The 25,267-nt window shown below is 39.3% G+C and overlaps 1 protein-coding gene across 8 annotated transcripts in view; it reads right to left on the reverse strand.

The window, feature by feature from the left end:
• MEIS2 (Meis homeobox 2) overlaps positions 1-25,267 on the reverse strand; it is a gene marked incomplete at both ends in the record, with an annotated part of 171,789 nt that overhangs the window by 103,222 nt on the left and 43,300 nt on the right. For all 8 annotated transcript variants that reach the window (XM_080344794.1, XM_080344793.1, XM_080344798.1 and 5 more), the window contains one exon: positions 16,186-16,331. In XM_080344794.1, the coding sequence (XP_080200920.1) occupies positions 16,186-16,331 (146 nt within the window). The remainder of the gene's footprint in view (positions 1-16,185; positions 16,332-25,267) is intronic.

Raw genomic sequence — 25,267 nt, forward strand, 5'->3', positions numbered from 1 at the left:
TCTGGGCCTTCTGGGATCATCCTATACTTACATCATTTCTTGGTCCCATCACCACCCACTGCTGACCCCCATCTGGCTCAGTGGACCATTGGCTTGGCCAATAAAGAAGACCTTATTTAGTCAAAATCAAGACAAAAACATCTGTTAAAATGCTTTAAAAATATTTAATGTTACTCATTCCTTCTCACAAAACTTTTCTGCTTCTAAGTGGTTTTCATTTCTTTTAACAACATTTTAAAAATGCTAATCATTCTGCCATCTTCTGTCTCTCAGATAGGAGAGGGTGAATGTTCATCTATAGATGTATATGATGTTAGCCATATAAGTCACAAATTGGGGTGCTGGAATAGTATTTTCAGTGAAAAAAACATGCAACTCTATTTTAAATGTATATATTAGCATTGCAGCAGATCTAATCCATATCTCTGTGAGCAAAGTAGTGGAAGACTAAGACCTGGAAAACTTGTGGTAGGGTTGATTAGGAGAAAAATAATCATCAGATGAGGGAAAAAAAAAAAAAAAAAAAGAAAAAAGAAAAAAAAAAAAAAGGATGGAATAGCTTTGCAAATTAGATGAAAAGGTTAGGAGTGAATAGGAAGACTGAGGAACACTGATATATTGTAGTACCCTCTCTTAGGAGTTAGAATGCCATAGTCCAAGGGCTCTGTTGTTGGCCAGTTGTCTTAACCTAATGCTCCTCTCATCCTTAATTGTCACATAGTTAGTTAGTTCTACTGAGAGAGCAGGGGTTATCCAGTGTGCCGAAGTCCAGAGGCAAAGGAGCGTATACACAACGCAGAAAATCAACACCTGCTGAGCTATAAATAAAAAGTAATAAATCTTAACTACATTAAAAAATACAAGAAACTTCTTTCTTTCTCAAAGACACAGAAATTGCTCAACAAAGCACTGAAATATGCTGTATTTGTGCCAAAGACTGTAGCACTCCCTTCAACCTGTTTATCTTTGAAGACCATAATTAAGGAGGACAAACTGGTTTATAGTCAACTCAAGTTGGAAAAGAACTGCATTCACAATTTTTCTCAAACACTAATTTTCCTTATCTAGGAATCTTGCTTGATTAAAATCATGGGGCAATTAGCAGTGAAGAGATTACTTTCTGTTGCAAAAAGACAGCCAGCCTTTACAAGTTCTACGGGTGAATAACGTGGGCTCAGTTCTCAGCTCTGTTGAAGCATGAGGAAATCAAACACTTCTGCCTGTGGCTTTTTGATCCTGGGCTTGGCCAGGGACTAGTTCAGTACCTAAACCCATTTAGTGCTGGCTCCCAGGTTTGTTGGAGCACCCTTGTTAAACCTTGTCCATGCGGGAATCACCCCAGCACTTTCATGACTGCCCAGCCCCTTTCACTCAGAAATGAGTGACAGCAGATGGTAAGATGACAACCTATTTTTTAACAACACATCCCTCCCATCCTATCACAGTTGCATCTGCTAAGAAATACTCTGACAGACCAGCAAGTGTCCTCCAAGTTCTCTGGGTAGGTTGAGGGTGACAAAGACAGGGCGATATGGCTTGGAAAGGTCGATGCCTTTGATAAGGGCTTTTTCATCAATCTCTTATCAGCATTCCTAACCGCAGAAGCTTGCGCGGCACTTGAGAATTCTAGGGTGGATGACTGATGAGAATGGGGGAAAGGAGATGTGAAAACCCTCAATTCTCTAAATTTTCATCCCCAAAACCCTTCGTTTTGCTGCGCAATAAATAAATAAATAATAAGTACTAATGTTATTAAAACAGTTTTGCTAACTCAGGGTCAAATTTCAATAACAAATGCACGGCCTGACTGGCCTGTAGAAACACATTTGAGGTTGGTTTGATCTGATCTGGAATACTGGTAATCTGCAACTTCAATCTAAACCAAAATAACTATTTTTGCTAGGAACATCGGAAAAGCTGGCATAAAGAAAGAGCTGTGACATGAAGCATTTGTTTGGATCAAGTACAACTTACTCCTATCTTCTGTATCCTCGAGTGTGATTTTCAGAAATAATCAAAACAAAAGTGACAAAACCCAAAAACCACAATGAGCAAACAGCAGCTTTTAAGTGCTGTGGGAACAGAGACATTTGTTTAAGTAACCACTGTTTAAAAAATGCATACATAGTAACACCAAAATAAACAGCTTGCAACGTTGTTTATTTTAAGATACACAATAGTAATGTAAAGTGCTACATGCACTGAATTCAGGGTGTACTAACACTATTTACAGTTCTGAAGAGCAGCAGGAAAACTCAGCTCCCTGCCAGAAGACTTCGTGTTCAGAGAGCAAAGGTCAGTACTCCCTGCTTTTCCACCTAGGAGGATCTCAATGCACAGCCATAGAAAACTCCCACTCTCTTTTCTCATGCAGGTAACTTCTGAACCTTATGTCAAAATCCTACAAAAGGTACTTCATACCAATGGCATCTTTAAAATGGACACACAAGCTCATTCCTGGGAAGGATAATTCAGAGGGAGAAAAAGATATCTTTGCCTTATCATTTTACTTATTAAAAAATCTTCCATATAGGCCTGGCTTACTAGATTGTGTTGAGCCAAACTGAAAAAAGTCCGCCAAAAGAGAAGAATACTAACAAAACTAAGGAGTGGTATTCTGAGAAGCAACTGACTTACTGAAGAGACTTATGTCTCTGTGTCTGAGTTGCATTTGATCCTCTGCTGACAAAAAATGCCATTGACTTTAAACCACAATAGAAGCTAGTGCTATTTTTCTTCATAAAGCCAGCCTAGCTATAGGCAAGAAAATTGGACTTTATTCTGGCCACTTCATCATCTATTTATTATTGTAATTGCATAGATTTTGTATTGTAATTGCAACGTTACTGTTATTGTATAATCCTTGTGACTGCCAATAAATGATCCAGTAAGGCTCCAACTTGGATATCAGATCCCAGGTTATGAAGAGAAAAAAAAAAAAAAGGCATATTTCTGCTGTGCAGACTGAGTTCATTTGATCTAGAAGTCATTGAGACAAACGTGGAACCCCACAGCTACATTATTACAAAGTAATGTTTAAAAGCAAAATTTATTTTAAAATTCAAAATATAATCAATTTCTTCTTAATGCTTTTGAGGAAAGCTGTATGTGAAATACAGCACTTTGAGTCAGCAGGCACTCAGTCAATATTTTCTTGGGGTCATTCTGCCTCTCTGAGGGCCCAAGCTTTGTTTTGAATCCTCAAGTCAAATTGCCATAAAAGTCTGTAACTGAAAAACACATGAAAAGGCCATGTTTTCCACCTGTTGTTGTGCAAATCCATAATCAATCTCATTTTGCATTAAATTTGCATTGGATCAATGTCCTTAATAATCAGCGTGAATGCTCAAACAACTTTTGGTGTTTTGACTTGACTTTTCACAGAGCCAATGTTGGAGCAGATGAAAGAAATACTTGGTGACACTAAGGTGGGTAAGGGCTGATTTCAGACCTATACCTTCCCCAGATGGTTGCAAAATTTCACATGCTGCGAATGGAGAGCAGCACAGGTGTCGTGACACAGCCTCAGTCTCTGAATATCCAAAAGGGAGGTCTTTTTAACATAAGGTCCTCAATACTAACACACTTCCTTCATTGATCTGACAGAGCCCAAGCCTGACTGACCTTCAGCACTCACTCAAACTCCCAATGCCCGAAGGAACAGTAATTAAATATTTCTCTTAATTTTAATTCTTCATTTTGGGTCTCAACACATTTCTAGTTTGAATTTGTAAGTTAATTTTGCAATAATTTTTCCACTGACAGATAAATTAGATGTCATTAAAAAAGTTGAAACATATACAACAAAAACTTAAACTTGAAGAAAGCCAAGTTTAGGAAAGTTTCCTTCCTAAAACAGCTCTAATTTAATTATATTTTTCTGGTTTTAATCATTAATAAGAAAATGTAGAAATATGAGAAATGCTTCAGGCAACACTACTTTAGTGTAACCCCAGGAACGCAAGATGTTTCTCAGCAGTATTTTTTCAAAATTTTTTTTTTTTTAATCTAGTTATAAAAGTGCTAAGTAAAGACACTTCCACAGATTGTTCCACAGGCTCAACAACTGGGTTTTTTATTTTTGCTTGTTGAATTCCATTACTCCTGCAAGGCCTTTTGTTCCCCCTCAGTAATTTCTCCTCTTGTCTGTTTGTAGCCTGTGCTTACTCCTCAATTCAGTGTGTACATTCTTTGTCTATAGCCAGATCTCATATTTTGGGGATGGAGTGGGGAGAGCACTGGAAATAACAATACATCTCTCATTTCTCTCATCTTCTTTCAGCCTCTGTTACACTTTTTTTTGGGGAATAAGGGCCCTGACAGTCCAGGCTCTCCAAACATCCTTCTATATCTTTCTCTCACCACACTGGCCTCAGGCTAGTTTCATAATCATCAAGAAAAAAAACAGTCCTGATGTTCAGCATGAGATCATAACACGGTGATCTCACTCTGAACATTACCTTTCACTACAGCAGCTCTATTGACTTCTTTGCTTGGAACAGTTTGAATTTCCCACCAGCTCAGTTGTGATGATATTCAGCCTCTTTTAGGCAAGATACCTCTTCGCAGAGTGAGCCTACAGGGCACTGACTAGAAAGCTCTCGAGCCCCCAGGCCTTGTTTGAAAGAGTTTTCAGTCTCAGCAAGAAGTTTGCCTCAGTGCTTGTTGGTGAGGCAGCGGAGCATGTTACAGCATTACCAAGTTGGAGAGTGCAGTATCAGATATTTTCAGCTGGGGCTTTGAGCAGGATTCAGACCCCAGGAGCTAAACTCATGATAGTTTAACAGTTCTAGGGTTACGTTTATTCGTACCCATGTTGGTAAAACACCACAGCCTTGTTTCTTTATAGACCTTTTTTTTTTTCCCTGCTGCACATACAGTTTTGACCAATTCATAGTGGGATTTAATCTCCTTTGCAAGCATTATTGCTCACTAAATGAACACCTTGTAGGGAAGAAAAGAGAGAAAAAGAGGCAAGGGGTTTTTTCCTCTGAAGTTTGTTTGCATCCAAGAGCATTGTGGGATATAACTTCAGGTTTCACAGAACCAGGACAGCTAAGATTAATTATAGCATTGAATTGTCTGCAAATGCCTAGCGTAGGTATGCACTAAGTAGCAGGACTTCTCTGGTCTGAGAAGTGTTTGCTTGGCACTTAATGGCTACCATGCAACACATGCATTCAAAACAGGCTGTTTAAAATTGAGATGTAAGTTGATATACAATGTGGAACAACTTGTGCTTCTTAGCATTGTCCTAAAACTCTGCACCTCATCTCACCAGCCATAGAGAAGTTCCTATCAACTCAGAAATCACCCCTCTTTTCTAAGAGATGTTAGCTCATGCAGTAAAGTGTCTATGTAGGACTGGAAGAAACAGAATGGAAAAGAGGCAGACCAAGTGACACAGCTCTCAGAATAATCTGCTGAAACAGTAAAGGAAGGTGGAAGGGAGAAGTAAATTAAATTATTTTCCTCCTTTTTGTTATTCACAATTAATGCGTTTTCACATATGATTCCATTTCATTTCTGTACATGTGAAAAGAGACCAACAGAATATCCTTTTCTAGCTGAAGTTAAAGCATGCTTTAAAACAAACAAACAAAACCAAACCAAACCAAACCAACAAACAAAAATTAAAAAAAAAAAAAAAAAAAAACAACAAAAAAGAAGTGATCCCTCAAATGAACCAACTTTCCTTCCAATTCAGGACTGTCACCATTCCTACGCACCAAGGCATTCTTCCTACACACTGTGCCTTTGCTGACAGCCACAAATACACTTTTCTGGCAACATAATGCTCCTTATTCCTGTTATTACAGGTATCATGACCTTTCTCACTATTCACCTTCTATATCTCTGAACAGTCCATTTGTGTACTATCAAACCAGCTGTCAGCTGTCTGTATGTGTTCCTCAGTAGCCAGGGAGCTTCCCAACATGAATCAGGGACTTCGCAGTAGCCTTTCTGTCCCTTACTCTTCACTCTAGATCACCATCCTGCTTCCCATTTCTTCATTCAAGCACAAGTGGGAAGCACCTGGATGAATCAAAAGAGGCAGCAGAAGGACCAGGACTGGCTGGAAAGCTGCCAAGGTCCTATTTCACATCAGGAGCCTCCCTGGGTTGTTGAGGAGGGGAATATCCACTAGTGACTTCTTGAAATACAAAGATGCACTTGTTAATACTGTTGCATTCCCTTTATTCTGACTCCTGTCCCTGGGCCAGCAGTTCACGCCCAAGGTTCTTTCTCTTGCTGCTTTCTGTGAAAGATATTTGTTACCATTTGCATGCAATAATCACCACTTCAGGTCACCAGTGAGGAAAGGACCTGATAAACAAAAATAGCCCCAGCCCAAGCCACTGAGCTAAAGTAGCTTGCAGCAATCAAATGCCGTCATCTTCAGCGTAGACCAGAAAGAACAAAGCGCTCACAATTTTATAGCAAATGCTCCCTCATAAAGGGAAAATAATCTTGAACTTTCAAAGTCTAGAGAAGTTCAAGTATTTGTACAAGCATTGCATTACTGTCATGCTAGTTCAGCAGCAAGACAAAACCACAACAGAAGGGCAGGCCTCTGTAATTCAGTTGATGCTAAGACACCGGTCTCACACAGAGTTTTTCATCATAAATATGAAAAGCACTCTGAAAATCAGCCACCATCTTCACACCATACTGCTTAAAGAGGGAAACTGAGGCACGGCGTCTTGCCACGGTCACAGCTAGAAGCAGAACTGAGATCTCCACACAGCTGACAGAGCTCGTTTGTGCTAAAGCATCCTGGGGACAGTAGTGAAGGTTCAGCTACTACAGAACGTGACAAATAGCTAAGCATACAAGAAATGTGTCATTCTATCATAAAATAGGGGATCCTTGAGACACTTGTTAAGCATAATTTGTGGATAAAATGACTATAGTGTTTAACACTTATTAAGACACAAAATTGTGTTTATCTGTCTCCAGTTATGATGTCACTGCTTCATCTTGTCCAGCTTTTTCAAAGGGATCAGAGTTCCACTGGAATTAATGGAAGCAGGACTGAGAGATACACACTGTTAGGCACTAATCTGTAAATTATCTGCAAATATTTGAACACAGAGAAATTAAACCTGCATTTGTTACCTTACCTGAGAGGAAAGAGAATGGCTTTTATAAAGATCCACATGCGCTCACAGAATATCAACTAACAATGCAGCTTACATCGTCTTTGGGCTTTTTTTAATTGGCATAACAAGCTTCAAAGTAGTCTAGACTAGGCTGTGATCTTATAAAAACCTACTCCTTTTATATAGTTAGTATACATTAAAAAAGTGAACAGGAGCTTTCCCATTGCTATGCAGTTTATTCAGATAATATTTTCACAGTATATCCACTTTAGAATATCAAGCTGCCACTGTGAAATGTACCTCAGACCAAATAAAACCTTGATCCAGATGATAAACAAATTTCTATAGCATTAAACAACTTAATATATGCAGATTATTTTAAACACTAACCTAAAATATTTGATGCTGTTTACTTGGCTACTCTGATTCATTGTGCTGAGATTATAATAGGGTGCCATAAGAGGTTAAACATTTTATGGACGTAAGTAGTCAACTGCTACAAATAAAATACATGTTTTGAACTGGCATCATAAAAAGGTAAAACCAAGATTTAAAAAAATCTTTACGGCATTATACAGTGAGTTGACAACCTATCATCCAGTATTAGACAAAACAACTGAAATTAGTTCTGGCAGATTTGGGGCTAGCAGTTAAAAATAAAAATAGCAAATGTAAAAGCATGAAAACTGTATTGCCATTATGCTTAAAGACAATAATAAATCTTTAAAGATGCCAATGATTGCTTTGGATACTACAAACGACTGCTGCCAATCAACTCTAAAATATGCAATGCATGGTATTCTAAGCATCCTGACTGAAGGCAAACTCCACAACACCACAAGTAATATTATCTGCCATAAACTACTCTCTTCATCAGGCAACAATAAGAATTGACATCTCCATTTCTTAGCAGTTGTAGAACTGTTGGCAGAAACATGCTTCCTTTTTTTACAGTATAACTCTAATTTTTGCAGAAAACTTCTTTGAAACCAATTACTCTGCTCAAGGATCTTGAAAGGAAGGTCTTAAATAAACATGTCCTGAAGCAAAACTGAGAGGCAGTATCACTTGGCACAAACAACAGCAATTGCTTTTTCCCTAAAAATATATTGTATATATACGTATATTCGTGTGCACACACTATAGAGAAATGGAAGAACTGTGAGCTTTCTGATGACAACTGTTTTAGGTAGTGGAACTTGAGGATACTCAAAAGAATTCTCACCTCTAGTTGACTGTGATCTTGATTTTCAAAGGCTGCACAACATTTATTAGTGCAAAGTTCTTGGAGTGTTTAAACACCGCTTATATTTGCATACACTTTAGTAAAATCCCCTTTTACCTTGTGAGCTTTGAAGCCACAACTCTATATAAATGAATTCTTGTCACTACTGCTTCCTTCTTTCAACTAATTTAAGATATACATTGCTTGGACTTTGGTATTCTTTCTTCTTTTCACTTAATTCCTATACTGACTCTGCAAAGCTTTGTAATCTGACAATAACAACCAGAAAGCACTGCTGGCTGATCCTATCTTTTGCTAGGCCACGTTCAGCTTGCTCAGTTGAGGCTTTTTTAATCAAGCCTCAACTAAAATCATGCACGTGTTTTTCGTTACACTCCATTCTCAGTAATTCCCTGTTTGAAAATGGCAGGTAAAATATTAAATTGGGAAGTAACATCTAGTCACGTCATCTGATGGTTTGGCAGTGGCTGACCTCATATGCCACATGAATGAAATTCACCTCACTGCAGTCCTGACATCTTGTGTTGCCTGTTGATGAGGAGGAGGAGGGGGCAAAAACAGGCAGAGCAGTGGAAAAAAAGGAAAAAAAAGGAGAGGAGAGGTGAAGGTAGAGCATAACTAGCTAACATCAGAGAGGGTACTGTGAAAAACTATTATAGCAGACCTGGAAAAGGATCATTAGGTAGACTCAAGAGCCTAAGTTGTCCTGGTAGCACGGTGACAAGACTAGGTTGGAGCACCTCAGCCTGCCAGGGTTTTGGGGAGGGGAAAGGCAATGAAGGAGAAGGGAGAGGGACTAGACAGAGGGGAAGGGTGGTGTCTTTCATTTGCTCCTCCCTTGCAGGATTCACAATTTGGAGATTGTTTGGTGTGTGTGCGTGCATGTGTGTGTGTGTGTGAATTTCACCCTATATATAACTCGAAATCTTATTAGATAACAACTCGGTGACACTGCAAATCCAGTATTTCTCAGAACGCTATTTTTGAAGCTGAAACACACAACATATTTTGATCTCCAAAGAAGCACAATAAAGATCCCCCCTTCAAAATAAAATGAGAACTCAAAAAAACCCCCACTGCACATATAATAATTTCCAGGCGGGTTTCCTGTGATTGTATCTGATTATTTAAATTTCGGACTGTCTCTTTAATTTGAGGAGCAGGCAGAGAGGCGACAGATGGCAGACAGAATTGACTTATGTCCTCTATTCTTCTGCAGAAGAAGGGGGAGTGCAGAAAGTTTGATCGAGGCAGAAGCTACAGTACGCAGGCCAGGCTATAACTATCTAATAGGTCTTTTGACGGATTGGTTGAGAATATTTAGGTTTTTTTCTCCCCCAGACAGGCTTTGTAACAAACTCACGGTCCTGGAGGTTGCCATGGGTGACGAGAGCGCTGACATCCAGTCCCAACTACAAATAAGCACATGACAAATGGGCCCGGAGCCCTCCAACAGCCCTGAACCTTGGTGACCCCCTAAAATACCCAGCCTCCCCATATCCACGTACCAAAAAAAAAAAAAAATAAAACCCACAACCATTACCAAGTATATTTTTTAAAACCGAAAGCTTGCACTTAATTGGAAACATTGCCATGCAACTGAAATGCTTGGGACAGCTTGTACAAGTAAAAATAAATCACGGAGCATTGTTATTTAATGTGCTGTGACATCATTTCCTGAAATTAAACAGAGATGACACAGATTCAGACAGTCCCTGCTAAGGTTCAGTTCAAACAATTCACAGATGTTTTCCTCCAGCCAACAGAAAACAATGCAGGGCTTAAAGCACTCCTCTCCCTCTCCCCAGCCTTTTCTCTGGTATGAGGAGGTATGGCAGTTTTATAATACATGCTCCCGCAAAAATATTCTTTTTTTAATTTAATTACTCAGGCTGTTGTACTAAATAGATGGATCATTGTGTCACAAAAGCATCAATTTTTCAGAAGAAATAACAGATGTCTATGTAACAATGATTAGATTAACCACTCCCAGACAAAGCTAGCTTTTGAGGCCCACACACCCCATGACCCTGGGTTCCCTCTTCTGTGGGGGGTGGATGTAGAAATGTCAGATCTAATCTCAGATTCCATTTTTTAAACAAACAAAGCCCCACCCCCACCCGATTTCAGCTCTTTTCTTTTAAGATTGTGGCATTTAAAAGGTGTATGAACCTTTGGTCTGTTACTAAATCTTTAGGACTGATTTTGTGGGCAAGGACTGGAAGCACTCAGAGGATGAAACCTTTTGGCCTGGGATCAGAAGTGGCATTTTGAGAAAGATCTTCAGCTTTCTTCTGTCCAGGGCAGTGATGCCGAAGTGCAGGCAGGCAGGGCAGGAGGTGGACACCAGTGACATTACGCAGGGCTATGCTACCACCAGCAATAACAAAAAATGTAAAAGGCAGCCACCCTTCTGGTGAGTGATCAGCACAACTTTGGGGTACAAAGACACACAGCTCTATCACCTTGAGGACATGTCATGGGAGGTGAGCATTCAGATACTGATTTTTCTTTAGCACTTGGGTGAAATCATTTAACCTCTCCTCACAGGGTTTACCCAGCTGAAAAATGGGCACCATATTATTTTGTAGTATGTGCTCCTAGCTGGGCAGTGTTTGTACGGTCTGAATGGTCTGTCCTACATCAGCAGGCAATGTATTACCTGGCTGCAAACTCAGCACATAGTCAGCCCTGCCTAAAAAGTAGACCTGGAATAAAACTATACCTTAGGCTACTCCAACTCTCTGACTACATGGTGCACTGAAGCAAACACGGCAGCCATGCAAACCCACATGCGGTTTGTTTTAAAGGAGAATCAGAGGCCACTGTCTGTCTCCTCAGTTTACCCTGGGAGCACGGTAGCAAGTTAGGATGCAGTCCAACACAAGCACTAAAATTCCCCAGAACGCTTTCACATTCCTGTATTTTCTTGAGTATCCCAGCCTTCTCGTCACCATTTTAACTGGACAAAGGTCTGTTGTATTTCTGGTTTTGGCAGGGACAGGAGCTGGACTCGATGATCCTTGTGGGTCCCTTCCAACTCAGGACATTCTATGATTCAGTGATTTTAAAGCACAGCAAAACCCGCAATGTGAGGAATGCTTCTCCTGGATCAGGATTCTGAGGAAAGCTATTCTGCTACTGTTTGATATGAAAGTAAGATATTCAAGTGTGGAGTGCAGTAGCCAGCTACGCTCCTAACCTCCCTTAGGTATTATTCCTAAAATCAGGATATGAGAGGAGATATTTATTAAGGTAGGATGGTTTCAACTATTTTGAAAGCTTGCTCCAAAATTGGCTTTGGTTGACAATGTTCATCTCTATAGTCAAATTTAATGAATAAATAAAATAGCTGGCCTATATAAAAGACTTTGTGAGCCATTCATTAATATATGACATAGATTATATTCTCAGATACACTCACATAAATATAGGAAAAAAATCTGTTTTGGTATAACTATTGATATTATCCAATCTGGCTACCTGAATACTGCAACTTAAGAAATTAATTCAGGTAAGTACAAAAGCTATGGCTGGTTCCAGATGAACTTATCCTAGCCTGTCACTGAGGCAGATGAAACTGAAATCTACTCTACAAGAGACTTTGTAAAGAGCATAATTTTCAGCCAGAAGATTGTGGAAATCAGCCTAAATTGACAATGTTCCAACAAATGTTAGGAGACAGAACTTCAGCTATCAAAAACAAATGAATAAATAAAAAAAAAAAAAGTTCAGCTCCACTGGCTTCAAGGGATCCATCCCAAAGACCATCCAGCTGGGAAACTGGCACTGTCATAAAAAAGGTTTAGTTTGCATGCTACTATTCGTATATCTAGTACTTTCAGTTAAGATATACATCTTGTTACAGACTTCAACAAAAGAAACAGCCAAAACAGAATTTTAACAAAGGGCATCACTCCAGGTAAGTGTCAAAGAATAAATGCATCATCTCTGTTCTACCAGTTCTGTAAAAGAAGGGGAAAAGATGTTGAATGTAGCAAGAGTGTAGTCCATGATACACTATGCTGCAAAAAGGGATGAACTACCAGAGGTACAAGTCCACAGAACGGTATAATTACTTCCTTTATAACTTTGCTCTCTTCTGATTATGTACATACATTTTAAAGATTCTCCATCTTTCAAAAGGGCATGGAAGGAGGGGGGGGCGACCCTGTGTAGCTCCTGGTAAGAAATCCTAATCTCAACACTGGTGTAAACTAGAGGTGTCTATAGATTGGAGCACTTCCTGTTTTCACTTTGTGATCAAATATATTCTTTGCAGGGCAAATAGGGGAGCACTTGAGGGAGGAAAGCAGAGATGTCTGAGAGGCTAATTGAGTGTACTAAGGACTCCTTGGCATAGAGGAAAAGGAGTCTTCCAAAGCTATGAATAAACGCTCGGCTTGGGTCAGATTTCTTGCTGTTTCTTTTCTTTAACCACCTTTGAACTCAAATAAAAACAACCTTAATGTCAGGTTTACCTTTCTGATGTCGTAATCTTTATGTACTATTGAAAAGCTTATACTACCAGACTAGGATTTCCTCTACTTTCTTAAACACTGGATATTATCCAGAAAAAGCATACACATTTCCAACCAATTCATCCTCAGATCTTTCATCTTCCTGTACTGCTGTAATTCCAAATACAAGACAGAACTCAGTAAGTGAATGAGAACATGACAGAAGCTCTTAGTCCTTGCATTTGATTTCCAACAATAAAAACATGCATGTGTATCCTATTTCAAATATAATTAAAGTCACTGCAAAATAGAAGGTGTGATAGGGGTTGGAAATTGTTTTGAAAGACACAGCCTGTCAGACATATTCAATCCACATCAGAGTTCAAGTGCCTGTCTCTTCAAAAAAGCCACTTAGGCAATTCGATTTTTAAAATCGGTTACCTCAGGAGTTTGCAAACTGATTAAATACAGGAAAAAATAGCATTTTATTTAAAATCGTGAGTAAATGCAATTAGTCAGAACTGAGTTACTCTCTTTGAATTTGTCAGTCCAAAGGAATTTCAACTTTAATCCATGCCATAAGAGATGGACTGCCACTGCCTTTCCTTCCAGGGAAACCAGAGGTTAATGATTTTTGTCATATTGAGACTAACAGCTAACAATTGCTACAGTTGGCCTTTAGTATTTTATTTGTCCTTTTGAGGTATTCAGAATAGGTGACAATGGCTTGCAGTTGAGAACATATGTAGAGAGACCCCTGTGGCTTATGGAAAAGTTGCTCCATGCTGGTTGGGTGTTTGAAAAAAAATACAACCAGGGCTCTTTTATGTTCCTCTCCTTAATGAATGCATGAATGTCAAAATGTACCAATGGCCCATTCAGGGGGCAAAGCCTAAGCAGCTCCTTCTTTAAGAACACATCCTGAGATGTAAAATACATTTGCTTAACAAATTAAAATAATGAGATAATTCAATTAGTTTCTTTAAAAAAAAAAAAAGAGAGAGAGAGAAAGAAAAAAGGGTACATCAGGGGATTATTGTAATACAAGAACAGGTCATACAGCACAAAGGAGGAACAAACCAATTTGAAGTAAGGTTAGAGTAGTAATGAAGGAATGTACATTGAATCATGGACCGCCATTGTAAAGATATTTACTTGAAACAATAAAATTGTACATCACAGACTCCCCTGTTCTGGCTCAGCCAGCATTGCACTTTGAATGGACAAGCTAATTTGAGAAAAAGTGCAAGATCTTTAAAAGAAAGGGGCTCTCTTCCTTCCCTGCATGTGTTTACGGCAAGAATCTTTCTGAATTTACATTGCACTGGTCAGGGGTCTCCATTATCAGTTTGCAGGTCTGAGAATTACAGCACAGTAAATCTTTCAGCACCTGCAAACTCATTAAAGCTTGGAAGGTAAAAGGTTTGGGGCTTTTTGTGTTCATTTAATTTGATTTTTGTGAGGCCATCCTCACCAGTGATGGCAAATTTCCTCAATTCGTGCAGGATGGAGAGGGTCAGGAGAGAGAGGATGGAAACGAGGAAAAGGGATTTCAAAAAGCCAGAAGGACTTTACTCAAGAGAAGCAAGAGGCAGCTGACTATTTAATAAGCATGTGTCTAATGCTTTCAAGAAGCACGTGAGAAAGGAAGGCAGGGAGAAAAAAAAAAAACAAGGTATCACAAATTTCATAAGAGGAAATGGAGTTAACACAGACACATGTACAAAACAAACTGGTTGATTCATGGCCCTGCTTTTTGCTATCTGCCTGTTCTACTCCTCTAAAGATACCCTACAGCTAAATGAAAAACCCTCCACTCACACTCACTCGACTTCCAAATTAAAAACATTTTACAGGTTAGTAAATCTCCAGCTGAGGTGATGTAGCAAAGAACAGCTGTGAAGTAATTTTGATAATGATGAGAATAATAAGCACATGGCAAGGTTCAGGGCTTTGCTGTTGCAGCTTCAGTGCTCCTGAATAGATAAAAGTGATTAAATACTCCTGATTATCCCTGACCAATATGTAATGGATTTACAGCCCTTTCAATTAGTCAGTATTTGCTTAGGACTCATTATTTTGTCTTTGGTTAAGTAATCAGCCCAGAGACTCATGTTCTGTCTAATTCCTCTGAGCCAAGTGGGTACAGGGCACCTGACCTTTGAAATGGCCATAGCTGGGAGGCAGGAATAACCACTACTCCAGCAGAGACACTGGCTATTCCAGCTAATCCTGACCCCACAGGCCAGATCAATGCACCTTAGTTTGCTACTAATGTCCTTACATCAAAATGATGGTTTAGAAATGTGGATCTATCGCTCCCTGCTTTAGCTGTGCTGCTGGCAGAGCAGTTCGATAGTCCCTATCATAAATAAATCGAGTACCTTGTCCTGAAATCATTACACTGTAACCAACATCAGCTGCCACAGAAATCTACAAAATTTTGGTAGAAGAAGAGGTAGTTAAAAACAGCATTTTAAGCCTTATCAAGTGAGAAACAATTTTACAGTGAGAGGAAGAGGAAAATCGATTGATAATTTTACCAGTTTCCATTATTTCCCACATGAAGTAAACTACAAAGAGTGTTAGTAGGTTTTTTGTGGAACCGTGTTTTAATGCCTAAGTAAAGCTATAACAGTCAAAAGAACACTAACACCTAAAACCATTTGCAAGTAGGAGGATAAAGATAACCCATAGAAAGCATTGCTTTTTCACATATTTTATCTCTCTCCCCAAAATGTGAATATGGCTGGCTTTTAACATAATGGACTTGAAGAGAAACTAAAAATGTGCTTATTCTCACAGCTATGCAACTGAAGAATTAGGGAACCTGTAAGCCTTCTATATGTTTCACAAAAGCAACACAGGATACGTTTGCAAGCTGCTGCTTTGATTTCTCTAACATCCCACAGCGTATGTCAGCACACACAGACTGGGGCTCCCTCTTCCACCACATACATAAGAAGTTTGTGTAAACAGAGACCAGCAACAAAGAATCCAGAAGGCAGAGCTTTGTATATGCTAAACCAAGGAAACCCCTTTTTTGTCCTTAGGAACATTTTGAATAGTTCAAAGCAAAAAATGGTTACTTTATATGAAGGTGTTATTCCATGCTAAGATTTTGTAACCTGTCTCTCTCTCTATGCATGTATGTGGATACATATATATGTGTACATATATATGGGGTTCTTTCAGATTTGTCATGATTCCAAGAGCCAAGAAAAAAAAAATCTAGAAGACACAAAAAAAAGAAGTAACAATAATTGAGCCCTAATAATGGTCCAAAAATTATGGGGAAAATTGATTTTTAATAATGATGGATAAACCTCATTAAGCACATGAATAGAAATCTATTTTGGTTTTGGGTACCACTTACTGTGAGATGCTGGAAAAGCCACGCTCTCATGATATTTGTTGCTACTTTGGGGAATATGCCTCTTTTCTTCTGACGTTTTTTGTCCTTGTCTGGGTCATCGTCATCCCCTGTACCAGGTGAGGCTACACTGTTGTCTAAACCATCTCCTACAACAAAGAGAAAAACAGGAAGGAGGAGACATTTGATGAACAAAACATAGAAGCCAAAAAGTATAATTAATCACCAAGGCACTACCACAGTTTTATTTTGATTTGCTAGATCAGGCACATACAATTTCCCATTATATATGAGTGCTGATACAAATATGTAAAAATTAGAAACCATGTCTCTCAAAATACTAATTTTGCATTTCACACATGCATATATCATTAATTCAATTATAATTGTGTGCTTGACACGGTGCAATAGCTCTTTGTCAATTATGGGATTCAATGTGGGAAAACCTGCCACAAGAAAACCCATTCACTCTAAATGCATCCCTACAACCATTCTGAATACGTACTGTAAGTAATCAAGTTAAATGTTCTGTAGTCTATATATCCGAGGCCCTCTGCAGAGGTGGCAGTAACCATGTCACCGTTCAGTGCACATAACACACTGTCAGATGAGCCCCTCCCCGTAACCATCACCTCCCGACACACGTACGTACGCACGCACAAACACATACACCTAGTATGACCCTGCATATAGCATTTGCACGACATGAAAACTTCTACATCTCTGCATCAGTGATTACTATCATTAAAAAAAATATGCACATCAAGGTAGAGCTCTCACTTAATCAGAACTTTCCATCAACATCTTTCTCTTCTGTGCTTTTCCCTGGCATTAATTGTGCATTAGCAAAAATCATTTACTTTTAACAGTCATAGTTATTTTTTCTTGCCCTCCAGCAAAAATGCCTTGAAAGCCTGCCTGGAGGGCATCTAAATTATGTATCTGAAAAATTCTTCTGGCAAGGCATTGCAGGACCCCTACTTTCTTAAAATTCATACGAGCACGTCTTCCTGTTTTTGGGAAGGCATCAATCAAGAGCAGCAATATATGCCATATTCCTACATTAATATTTGAACTAATAACTTTTAAAAAAGGAAAGAAACAAGATCCGACTTGTGGCATAATCAAATGCAAAATAAATGAAGAATACTGGGACAGCACTGAGACTTTATAGATTGCTGTGTTTTCCTTACACATCATTAGCCCGGAGCCACACGAAAGAGGAAAACAGAGAAGTGGAGAGTTTATGCTCCCTGCTGGTGTTTAAGAAGCCGAGGTCCTGGAAGGACATCTGGGAATTGTGCTGAGACGGTGGTTTTTGTAATTTAAGAATAGACATTCATTAGCAGTAAATGCCATAAATCCCATGCTAAGTAAAAACCTTGTCCAAGAAAGCCTAAAACAATAAACTCTGCTCAATGTAGCCTGAGCTAGACGCTCCGTAGCTTCCTGAGGAATGCTATAGATTCACGAGCTAATTCCTATAGCCTTGTCTAGCTCTGTAGTGCTACTAAAAGAAATACGTTGCTGCTACATACAGTCCATTTGCTTCAAAACTTGCATTTCAGCTCCATCTTCCCTCCTGTGCCAGATCACCATTCTTTCACTGCCTCCCCTCTAAAAAGCCAACCCTTTTGGACCGGAGAGACAGAAAAAGCCACAGCAAAGAGCTGGCAGATTAATTTTATTGACATTTCCATTTTCACTGCAATGTGATACCCTCCATCACATGGAAGAGATGACCCTCACTATTTACAGACTGACAGGCCACTTCATTACAACCACCCTGCCCCAAGGCAGAGCAGCTCCTTTCCATCTGCCCAAACACCAGAGCAAGACCCTGAAGTCGCTGCTTTCTTTCTCATGCTCTTTTCTCTCTCTTTTTTTTTTTTTCTGTTTGTTTTGTTTTGTCTGTTTCTGTTAACGATAGAGAAAGGAGAGTTGAATCACAGCAAACTAATCGAAGAGCTTATGGAAACTCTATATGCTGTAACCAACTGTTCACTTTTGCAAGATGTTGGTTATTTAGAAAGCGCTCCTTTCCATTGCCCCCTCCCCCCACACACTTTCTGCCCTACCCCTCTCTCCCATACGCACACACATGCACATACACACTTTCCACTATGCCAAGGAACTGCTGCAAGGCAAATTCTTACAAACACTAATGGCTTCTGACTGCTCCTTGGCAACCCTAGCATTTTAACCTGGGTGGATATGCTCTCCAAAATACAGACACTGGAGCTATCTCATCAGCTGTTCATGTGACACAGATGGAGAGTGGCTATTAGGAGCCAGGCAATGGGCCTTGGGGATCTGAGGTGCTGTACTGTAGCCTCAGGCAATTTTGAAAAGCAGTACCCGGAGATGGGGGGGGAAAATCCCTACTGAAAGCACAAGTTTGAAGTCAGTCAGTCTGTTTGTCTATCTGTCGTGCAGATAAAGATATCTTTGTCTCTTTATGTAAAAGCAATGTGTGTATGCACGGGATGCGTGGAGCTACAAAACTTCTGCCCTGCGCCATCCTTTCATACTGCAGAAGCACCAGTTCACTCTCTATATGGACAAATTCCTGTTCATCTGCATATACATGCCCTCATGTTTGTGAGCATCCTCAGCAGGAGTCACTTACATGCTAAATCAATGTTTAGACATTTTGGAGAGGTTTTTCATATCCTGGTTTTAAAAGGCTAATAGCAGTCCAGGAGAAGAAAGTCCAGCTGAAGTTCCCATTGCCTTCCCACCTTAATCAGTGGTCAAAACAGTAAGTTAGCACTTCCCTAATCTGTTCCATAACCTCATGAAAGGCAATTAAAATATTGTACCTCCAAATGACCTCAAAAGATGAATACAGCAAGATTTGCTTCTCCTGGTGAACTACAGGGCCAATCCTGTTAAGCTGTATTGTCATATTGTTAATAGGACTACAACAGCTCACATTAGCAGATACAGATTTTAGCGGCAAGAAATCACACAAGCAGTCCATAACTGACTTTTCCAAGATGGAATTTTTTATTTCTTGGACATAGAGGTCCTGTTCCTAGTTTATTGTATCCAAATAAACATGAGTTACTTCAAATGAAGAACAATAAATTATCAAAAGTGAAATAAAATGAACAGACATGAAAGTCACTCAGTGGCAGACTGGACTAACTCGATTTTTAACTGCTGTATGAAGAAATCCAAATCTAAATCATTTAAACCATCATTACAAGTTATTCTGCTTATATGAACTGTTCATATCTTAATTCGGATGGAAATTTGTAAGTAGAGTAGAGTCGAGTATTAACTTGTAAGGAAATAGCAATTATATAAGCATAGTTATCCCAGTTTTCAAGTGCTGAAATTCAGTCTAGATTTCGGGCCACTGAGTCTCTTTCACACAGCAGCTTTGTGCACTCTTCACTTGTTCATTCTTGTGCAAAGAGTAGAAGTGATTGCAAAACCCTATCACTGTTCCAGGAAGTAGAGAATTCTGAAGTGGCTCTCTCTTTGTGGAAGTGTCAATGACTATGCAGGGTTCAAGCCAGTAAAGAATTAGACATATTACCCAGCTAAAGATTATATCAATGATCTGTAATAGTCTCATTAATCCCTATAAAAGATGGAGCAAGTTTATAAGAAACTTTGCAATGTGACCCGCACAGAGTTCCTTAGAGACCTTCTCTTCTAGAGGAAGGGTTTGTGAAGGAAGCTGAAGATGCGAGTCTTCTTTACACAGCAGGAACTTGGGCTTCCACAGTAGCTCTGCGTGCAGACACTTTTAGCATGTGCTGGGGGTATCTTCCAACAGTATCATTTTTTTTTTAATTGAAATTGAAGGAGACTACTACCTTTTCTTTTAAAAATACTGAATAAGTAGCTGGAGCAGAGTTTCCATTGCACCATAATTTCAGATTTAACTTGCTGCAAGCTGATTTCCTTGGACAGACTAACTTGCTGACTCCAATGTTGATACAGCTAAGGACTCTTCAGGAAACAGACTCCAGTCCTACAGAAGGCCTGTCCAATCTTATTGTATCGATGAATCCCTCTTTGACAGTCCTCTACACTATCAGTATTATCTCAACCACAGTCGTGGTTTGTGTTCCTCACAGAGTAAAGATCCAGCAAGAGATGAAGCAAGTGCTGTTTAGAAGCTGCTCATCTAGCCTTTTCACCATTTGTGAACAGGATGAATAACAAATTCCCAATCTATGCAAAATGATAACTGAAAAGGATAACCCAGTCAGACCAAAGCACAGAAGGCTGTTAACAGCTCAGATTCAAATTCTAGAAAGAGTTTCTATTACCATCATAACAAGCAGAGCAGTAAGAAAAATGATTTTTGGAAAAATACATTTCAAGACGCAGTGTTTGAGTTTCTTCACCATGACAGGTCCCTTACAGCTTTATGGTTTGTCATGTTAAAGGAAAAGAGAGAAGGGCAGGGGTGCTTGAGGCTCGGGGAAGACAAGACACTTCACCATTTTTCTAAAAATAGTGCAAGCAGTATGAAAACCAAGTTAAAGGAAAGCTGCAGTGCACCATGCTGACCTTAAGTAAACTACAATCTTTCAGTCCAGTGTTTTGATGGAGTAGAATAAGTAGCTATAAATGCAAAACAAAGAGGAGAATCTCTACGCAGCTTATGTTCACAATTTGCAATAATTTGCACTTACAATGTGTCCATTCGGACACATAAGTATTGTAAACCATTATTAATAAGGATGTTCAACTTAGTAATATGATTCACATCACCACCAGAAAAAAAAAAAAAAAAAAAAAAACAGTAAAAAATCTGGTTAATTACCACTGCCAAAAGCTGGAAAGAGAAGTGTTTTAATACATTTTGAAGATAAGACAGCCTGTGCCATAGAGAGGACTAATAGAGAGGGAAGATCAGCTCCAGAATCAAAGACCCTTCAGGAGAACTCCTTATCTCCATCCCACCCTGTTAAAATCATCAGGCTTTTAGCCTTACAGCTTCAGCAGATCACAACTCTTTGAACAAAGTGCTGGCTGTGGGTTGTTTTATTATCTTTATGGAAGTTGACTTAGTCTCCTTAGACCACAGGAGGAATACTTCCACTGCATCTTACTGCCTCGGGAAACTGAGTTAAAATATGTTGTGGGTAGCAAACCTGGGATTTTGAAAACCATAAGCAGCTCAAATGGGCACTCCAGTTTAGAGCTGTGCCACAGTCAGGAGTGCTCTGCCAGGATGTGTGCTGGTTTTACTGAATTACTTGACTGCAGAAGCAAAGGAGCCAGCAGAATCTGTTGAGGCCTGACAGAGGCATGCTTGGTTCACCTGCATTCCAGGTTGACCTGCATGCTTAGCAAGCACTTGCCCAATCCTGGGGCAGTGTTCTCAAGTCAGCTGCTGCAGTCAGCCCCCTGTGTTCCCTCCTGTTTTGTGCCTCTGAGACACCAGACAGGTCTCATGGTGCTATGCCACATGTTTCTGCGAGCATCTTGGAGAGGACGAAAGGTTGGACACTGGTGTTTTAGAAGGAACAGGAAGACTTCAAACATTTAGCATCTCTTACTACAAAGATGTTATTCTTTTGCACTTCTAGCAGCAGGGAGGAGATAAAGAGTTGGCCTTCTCTCTGCTGTGCTTTTGGAAGATCTTGTGCTTTCCAGAACATAACCCAGCAGTTCTACTGGGCTGACACAGTAAAGATGACATATACAAATTTCACACAATCCGGGCATTAATAAATACCGTAAATTCAAACAGGAAGAAAGGGAAGATAATTCAAGTCACTATCAGACCTCACTTACAAAGCTATTCTACTCAATCTAATCACATTTTAGCATAGTATGTCAGTCAGGAGCTAGTCCCTATTACCATCTGGCAACATGTGCTAAAGGTTTAAAGAGTTGCACAGTATCTGGTGTCTAAAGTGTAGTTACAACAGAGACAGGATAAAAACTGTTTCTTCGCCATTTCTGGATGGACACCTTTCTATACTCACTAATGTATCTGATTTTCAAAAAAGCATTTACAAATATTGTGTTATTTACTGAAAGGTAAGAATGACATTCCAGCTTTGTTATTGTTATAGCCATGCGTGCTATAAAATCAGTGATTCAGATCTTTCAAAATTATTTGCAGAACTGTAATGTTTCACATTTCCCCTTTCATTATTTTCCTGTTCAAAAGCAAGAAAAAAGACTGGCTTTTTTGTGTCCTTAATTGTCTGTGTTTAAAGCTTGTGTTTATTTGTGAAATGCACAGAGAATTCTTAGAGATTACATTCAAAAGCTCACAATATTTTTTTTTTTAGTTTTTTAAGGAGGAAACTAATAAACACTGGTTTAAATTTTAAGCTCTTTTATACAGCCAGGAGGTTTGTGGTTCGTTCATTATAATCCAACATTTTTTCACATCAGGTGAAAAAAATGTTCCGATGCAGACAAGGGGAACAGTAAAGCAACCTGCTAATTACTGATCTCTCTTACGTTCCTGCTGTGCTAAACTGTCCGGACATGTTGAAGTGAAATTTTTCTGCGATTTTCAAGTGACTAGTTCATGGCCCACTGCCGTGGAGTGCAGGAGAAGGGATAAAATGCTTTAGTTTACATGCAACATTTACTAACTGTGTGGGTTTTCCGACATTAAAGAGGGGACAGTGACCCATGCCACCTTTTTCACACTCAAAAGAGCACTGAAAAAACAGTCTTCATAGGCTTACCTCAGGCTTCCCTGGCCCTTAACACCCTCCCCCCAGGGTAGGAGCAGAAAGAGAAAAAAGAAGGGATTTTATGCTCCTTTCTCTTCAACTTTTCAGGCGGTATAAGCAGCATTTAGCAAATTCAGCCTCCAAATGGCTCCAAATGCTCTGAGCTGCAGGGGCTCATCCTTTGTTAGCCTCCCTCTATTTACACAGGATTTACGCAGGCTCTCCACTGAAGAGACCACATGTTTCTGACAGAAAGCACTTCCATTCACACTGCATCAGGCAACAGGATTGTAACCACTGCAGCTTCACGCTGACCCGAGATTAGGGATTTCAGCAACATTGAGATGGTAACAATCTGCTAACTAACGAAAATTATCCATGGAGAACTCTGCTGCTTACTCCAGTTAAAACTACCGTGGCCAGATAGATTAGGTTACTTAAAAGGACAATTAAGAACTAGCTACTGTCAAGAATATGCGTGTCCATCTACAAATAACATGCACACACAGAAAAATATCAGCAGGAAAAAAAAATCAGACTGCAGCTTGGATTAAAACAATTTCACCCACTGGCTGAAGACATAAAGTGTAAAAACAGACAGATGGACACATATGTAAATGTGGCTGCATTTGTTTCTCTGGAGCTGGCAAGTTAGTAATAACAGTATAGTTTGATAATTTATTTTCCATGGTATTTTCACACTGGTTAACTGGGCAGGGGCAACATCCATGTGGAACTTCAGGAGCAGAATAACTCCTTCAATCTAACTGCTACTGGGACAAACAAACTGAACTAAGCAACCTCTCTTGGCTCTACCTACAAGACCTCAGTCCTGGAACCCAATATCAGCTTGGGGATTTTTAAAATGTAGTGTTTTTTTTTAACTCAGGCCAGTCAGGATTTCTGCACTATTTTTTTCCAGATTTAGTATTTGTGTCAGGGTTTTTTGAAATGGATTATACACACACAAGCACAACAAATGTTCCTGGTTGGAGCTTGTGTTTTTTCGCTCAATAGTCTTTCACAGGGCAAAAGAAAACTACATAGGAACACAGGGCCAGAAAGGACCATGCAGATCCAGTTTTGATTAGTTTTATTTTGTTGTTTTAATTCAACAAATTATTTTGCTTCTGCAACAAAGGACAAAACAATTTACTGCTGTACTAGTAACTCATACATGCATCTGATAAGCACGTAAAAAGTACACGGTATATTTTAAAGTTCTCCATAGTATATCATAATAAAGCTCTTCTGGGCACTCAATGATTCATTTTTAGTGATCTCTCAAATGCCCTTACCACAGTTAACACTCAGATTTTATTAAGGAAGAAAGCAGGGACAAATGTCCACTTAAGTCCCAGCTCTCAAATTCAACTCTGCTTGCACTGCAGTACCTAAAGCTAAAGCTTTTTTAATGTTCTATTCACCTCCCCTGTGTGGCATTTCTGCTAACACAGAGTTCACAATCTTTCAGCCCCAAACACAGAAGGCTGCTATCTTCAAGTCATCCAAGGAATGTGCCAGATACTATCATCTCCCCTGCAATACAAAGAACCAGAAAGAGGCAGAGACTAAAAGGAGACCATACTGATCAGGTTACTAAAGTCCAGAAAGTCTTTCCCAGAATGCTAAATGTTAATCTTTGAACCAGTAAATGTTATAATTAAGATCCTCGTAGCTGGAGGAAATGCTAGCTGGAGAAGTCAAAGGTACAGCCATTTGAAGTTGTACTCTTTAGCACGTTTATCCTAATCTTGCACCCCTCATGCTGGCATAACTGCCATCAAGTACTTTGTTCTATTCAAGCGAAATTATCAGTAATGTCAGTGGCAGTTTTGCCTGAGTAAGGAGTGTAACTCCAGATCCTCTTCGCTTTCACAGAGAATTGCAAGCACTGCACAATTCCATAGGAGATAGACTCATTAAAACTTGTGGTTTATGCTGATTTATGATGCTCTTCTGTTTAAAAGTGAATCTTACTTTGTACCTCACCAGGAAAGTGTTCAATGCACTTGTTTCTACATGGTTATAATTCAATTCCCCCCCTCCTCGCCTCAGCACAAGTTGGGATGTTTACTCTCAGGTTTTGGCACCTAGGCTGAGGGAAAGCATTATTAAATTAGGTTTAAGTATTTTGTCTGCTTCAGTAATTACTTTGCAGTGTGAATGTAAATAGCTGTTATTCTGTTTAAATTTTTCATCCTACTAAACGCTGTCACACAAAATGTCCTTGTGCTGCAGTCTAAATTGAGTTATTTTTAAATTTCTTTTTTGCATATTTTTAGAGAAATATTTTTAGCATTCTCATAGTAATTCTGTTAAGAATACCAGCTGCACACTTTGGCTACAGCTGAGACAACAATAACAAGTCATTAAAGAAATCAGGAGATGAAAAAACTTTTTTCTCTTTTTTTTTT

This window comes from Nesoenas mayeri (assembly GCF_963082525.1).
Source record: "Nesoenas mayeri genome assembly, chromosome: 5".
Classification (NCBI taxonomy): Eukaryota; Metazoa; Chordata; class Aves; order Columbiformes; family Columbidae; genus Nesoenas; species Nesoenas mayeri.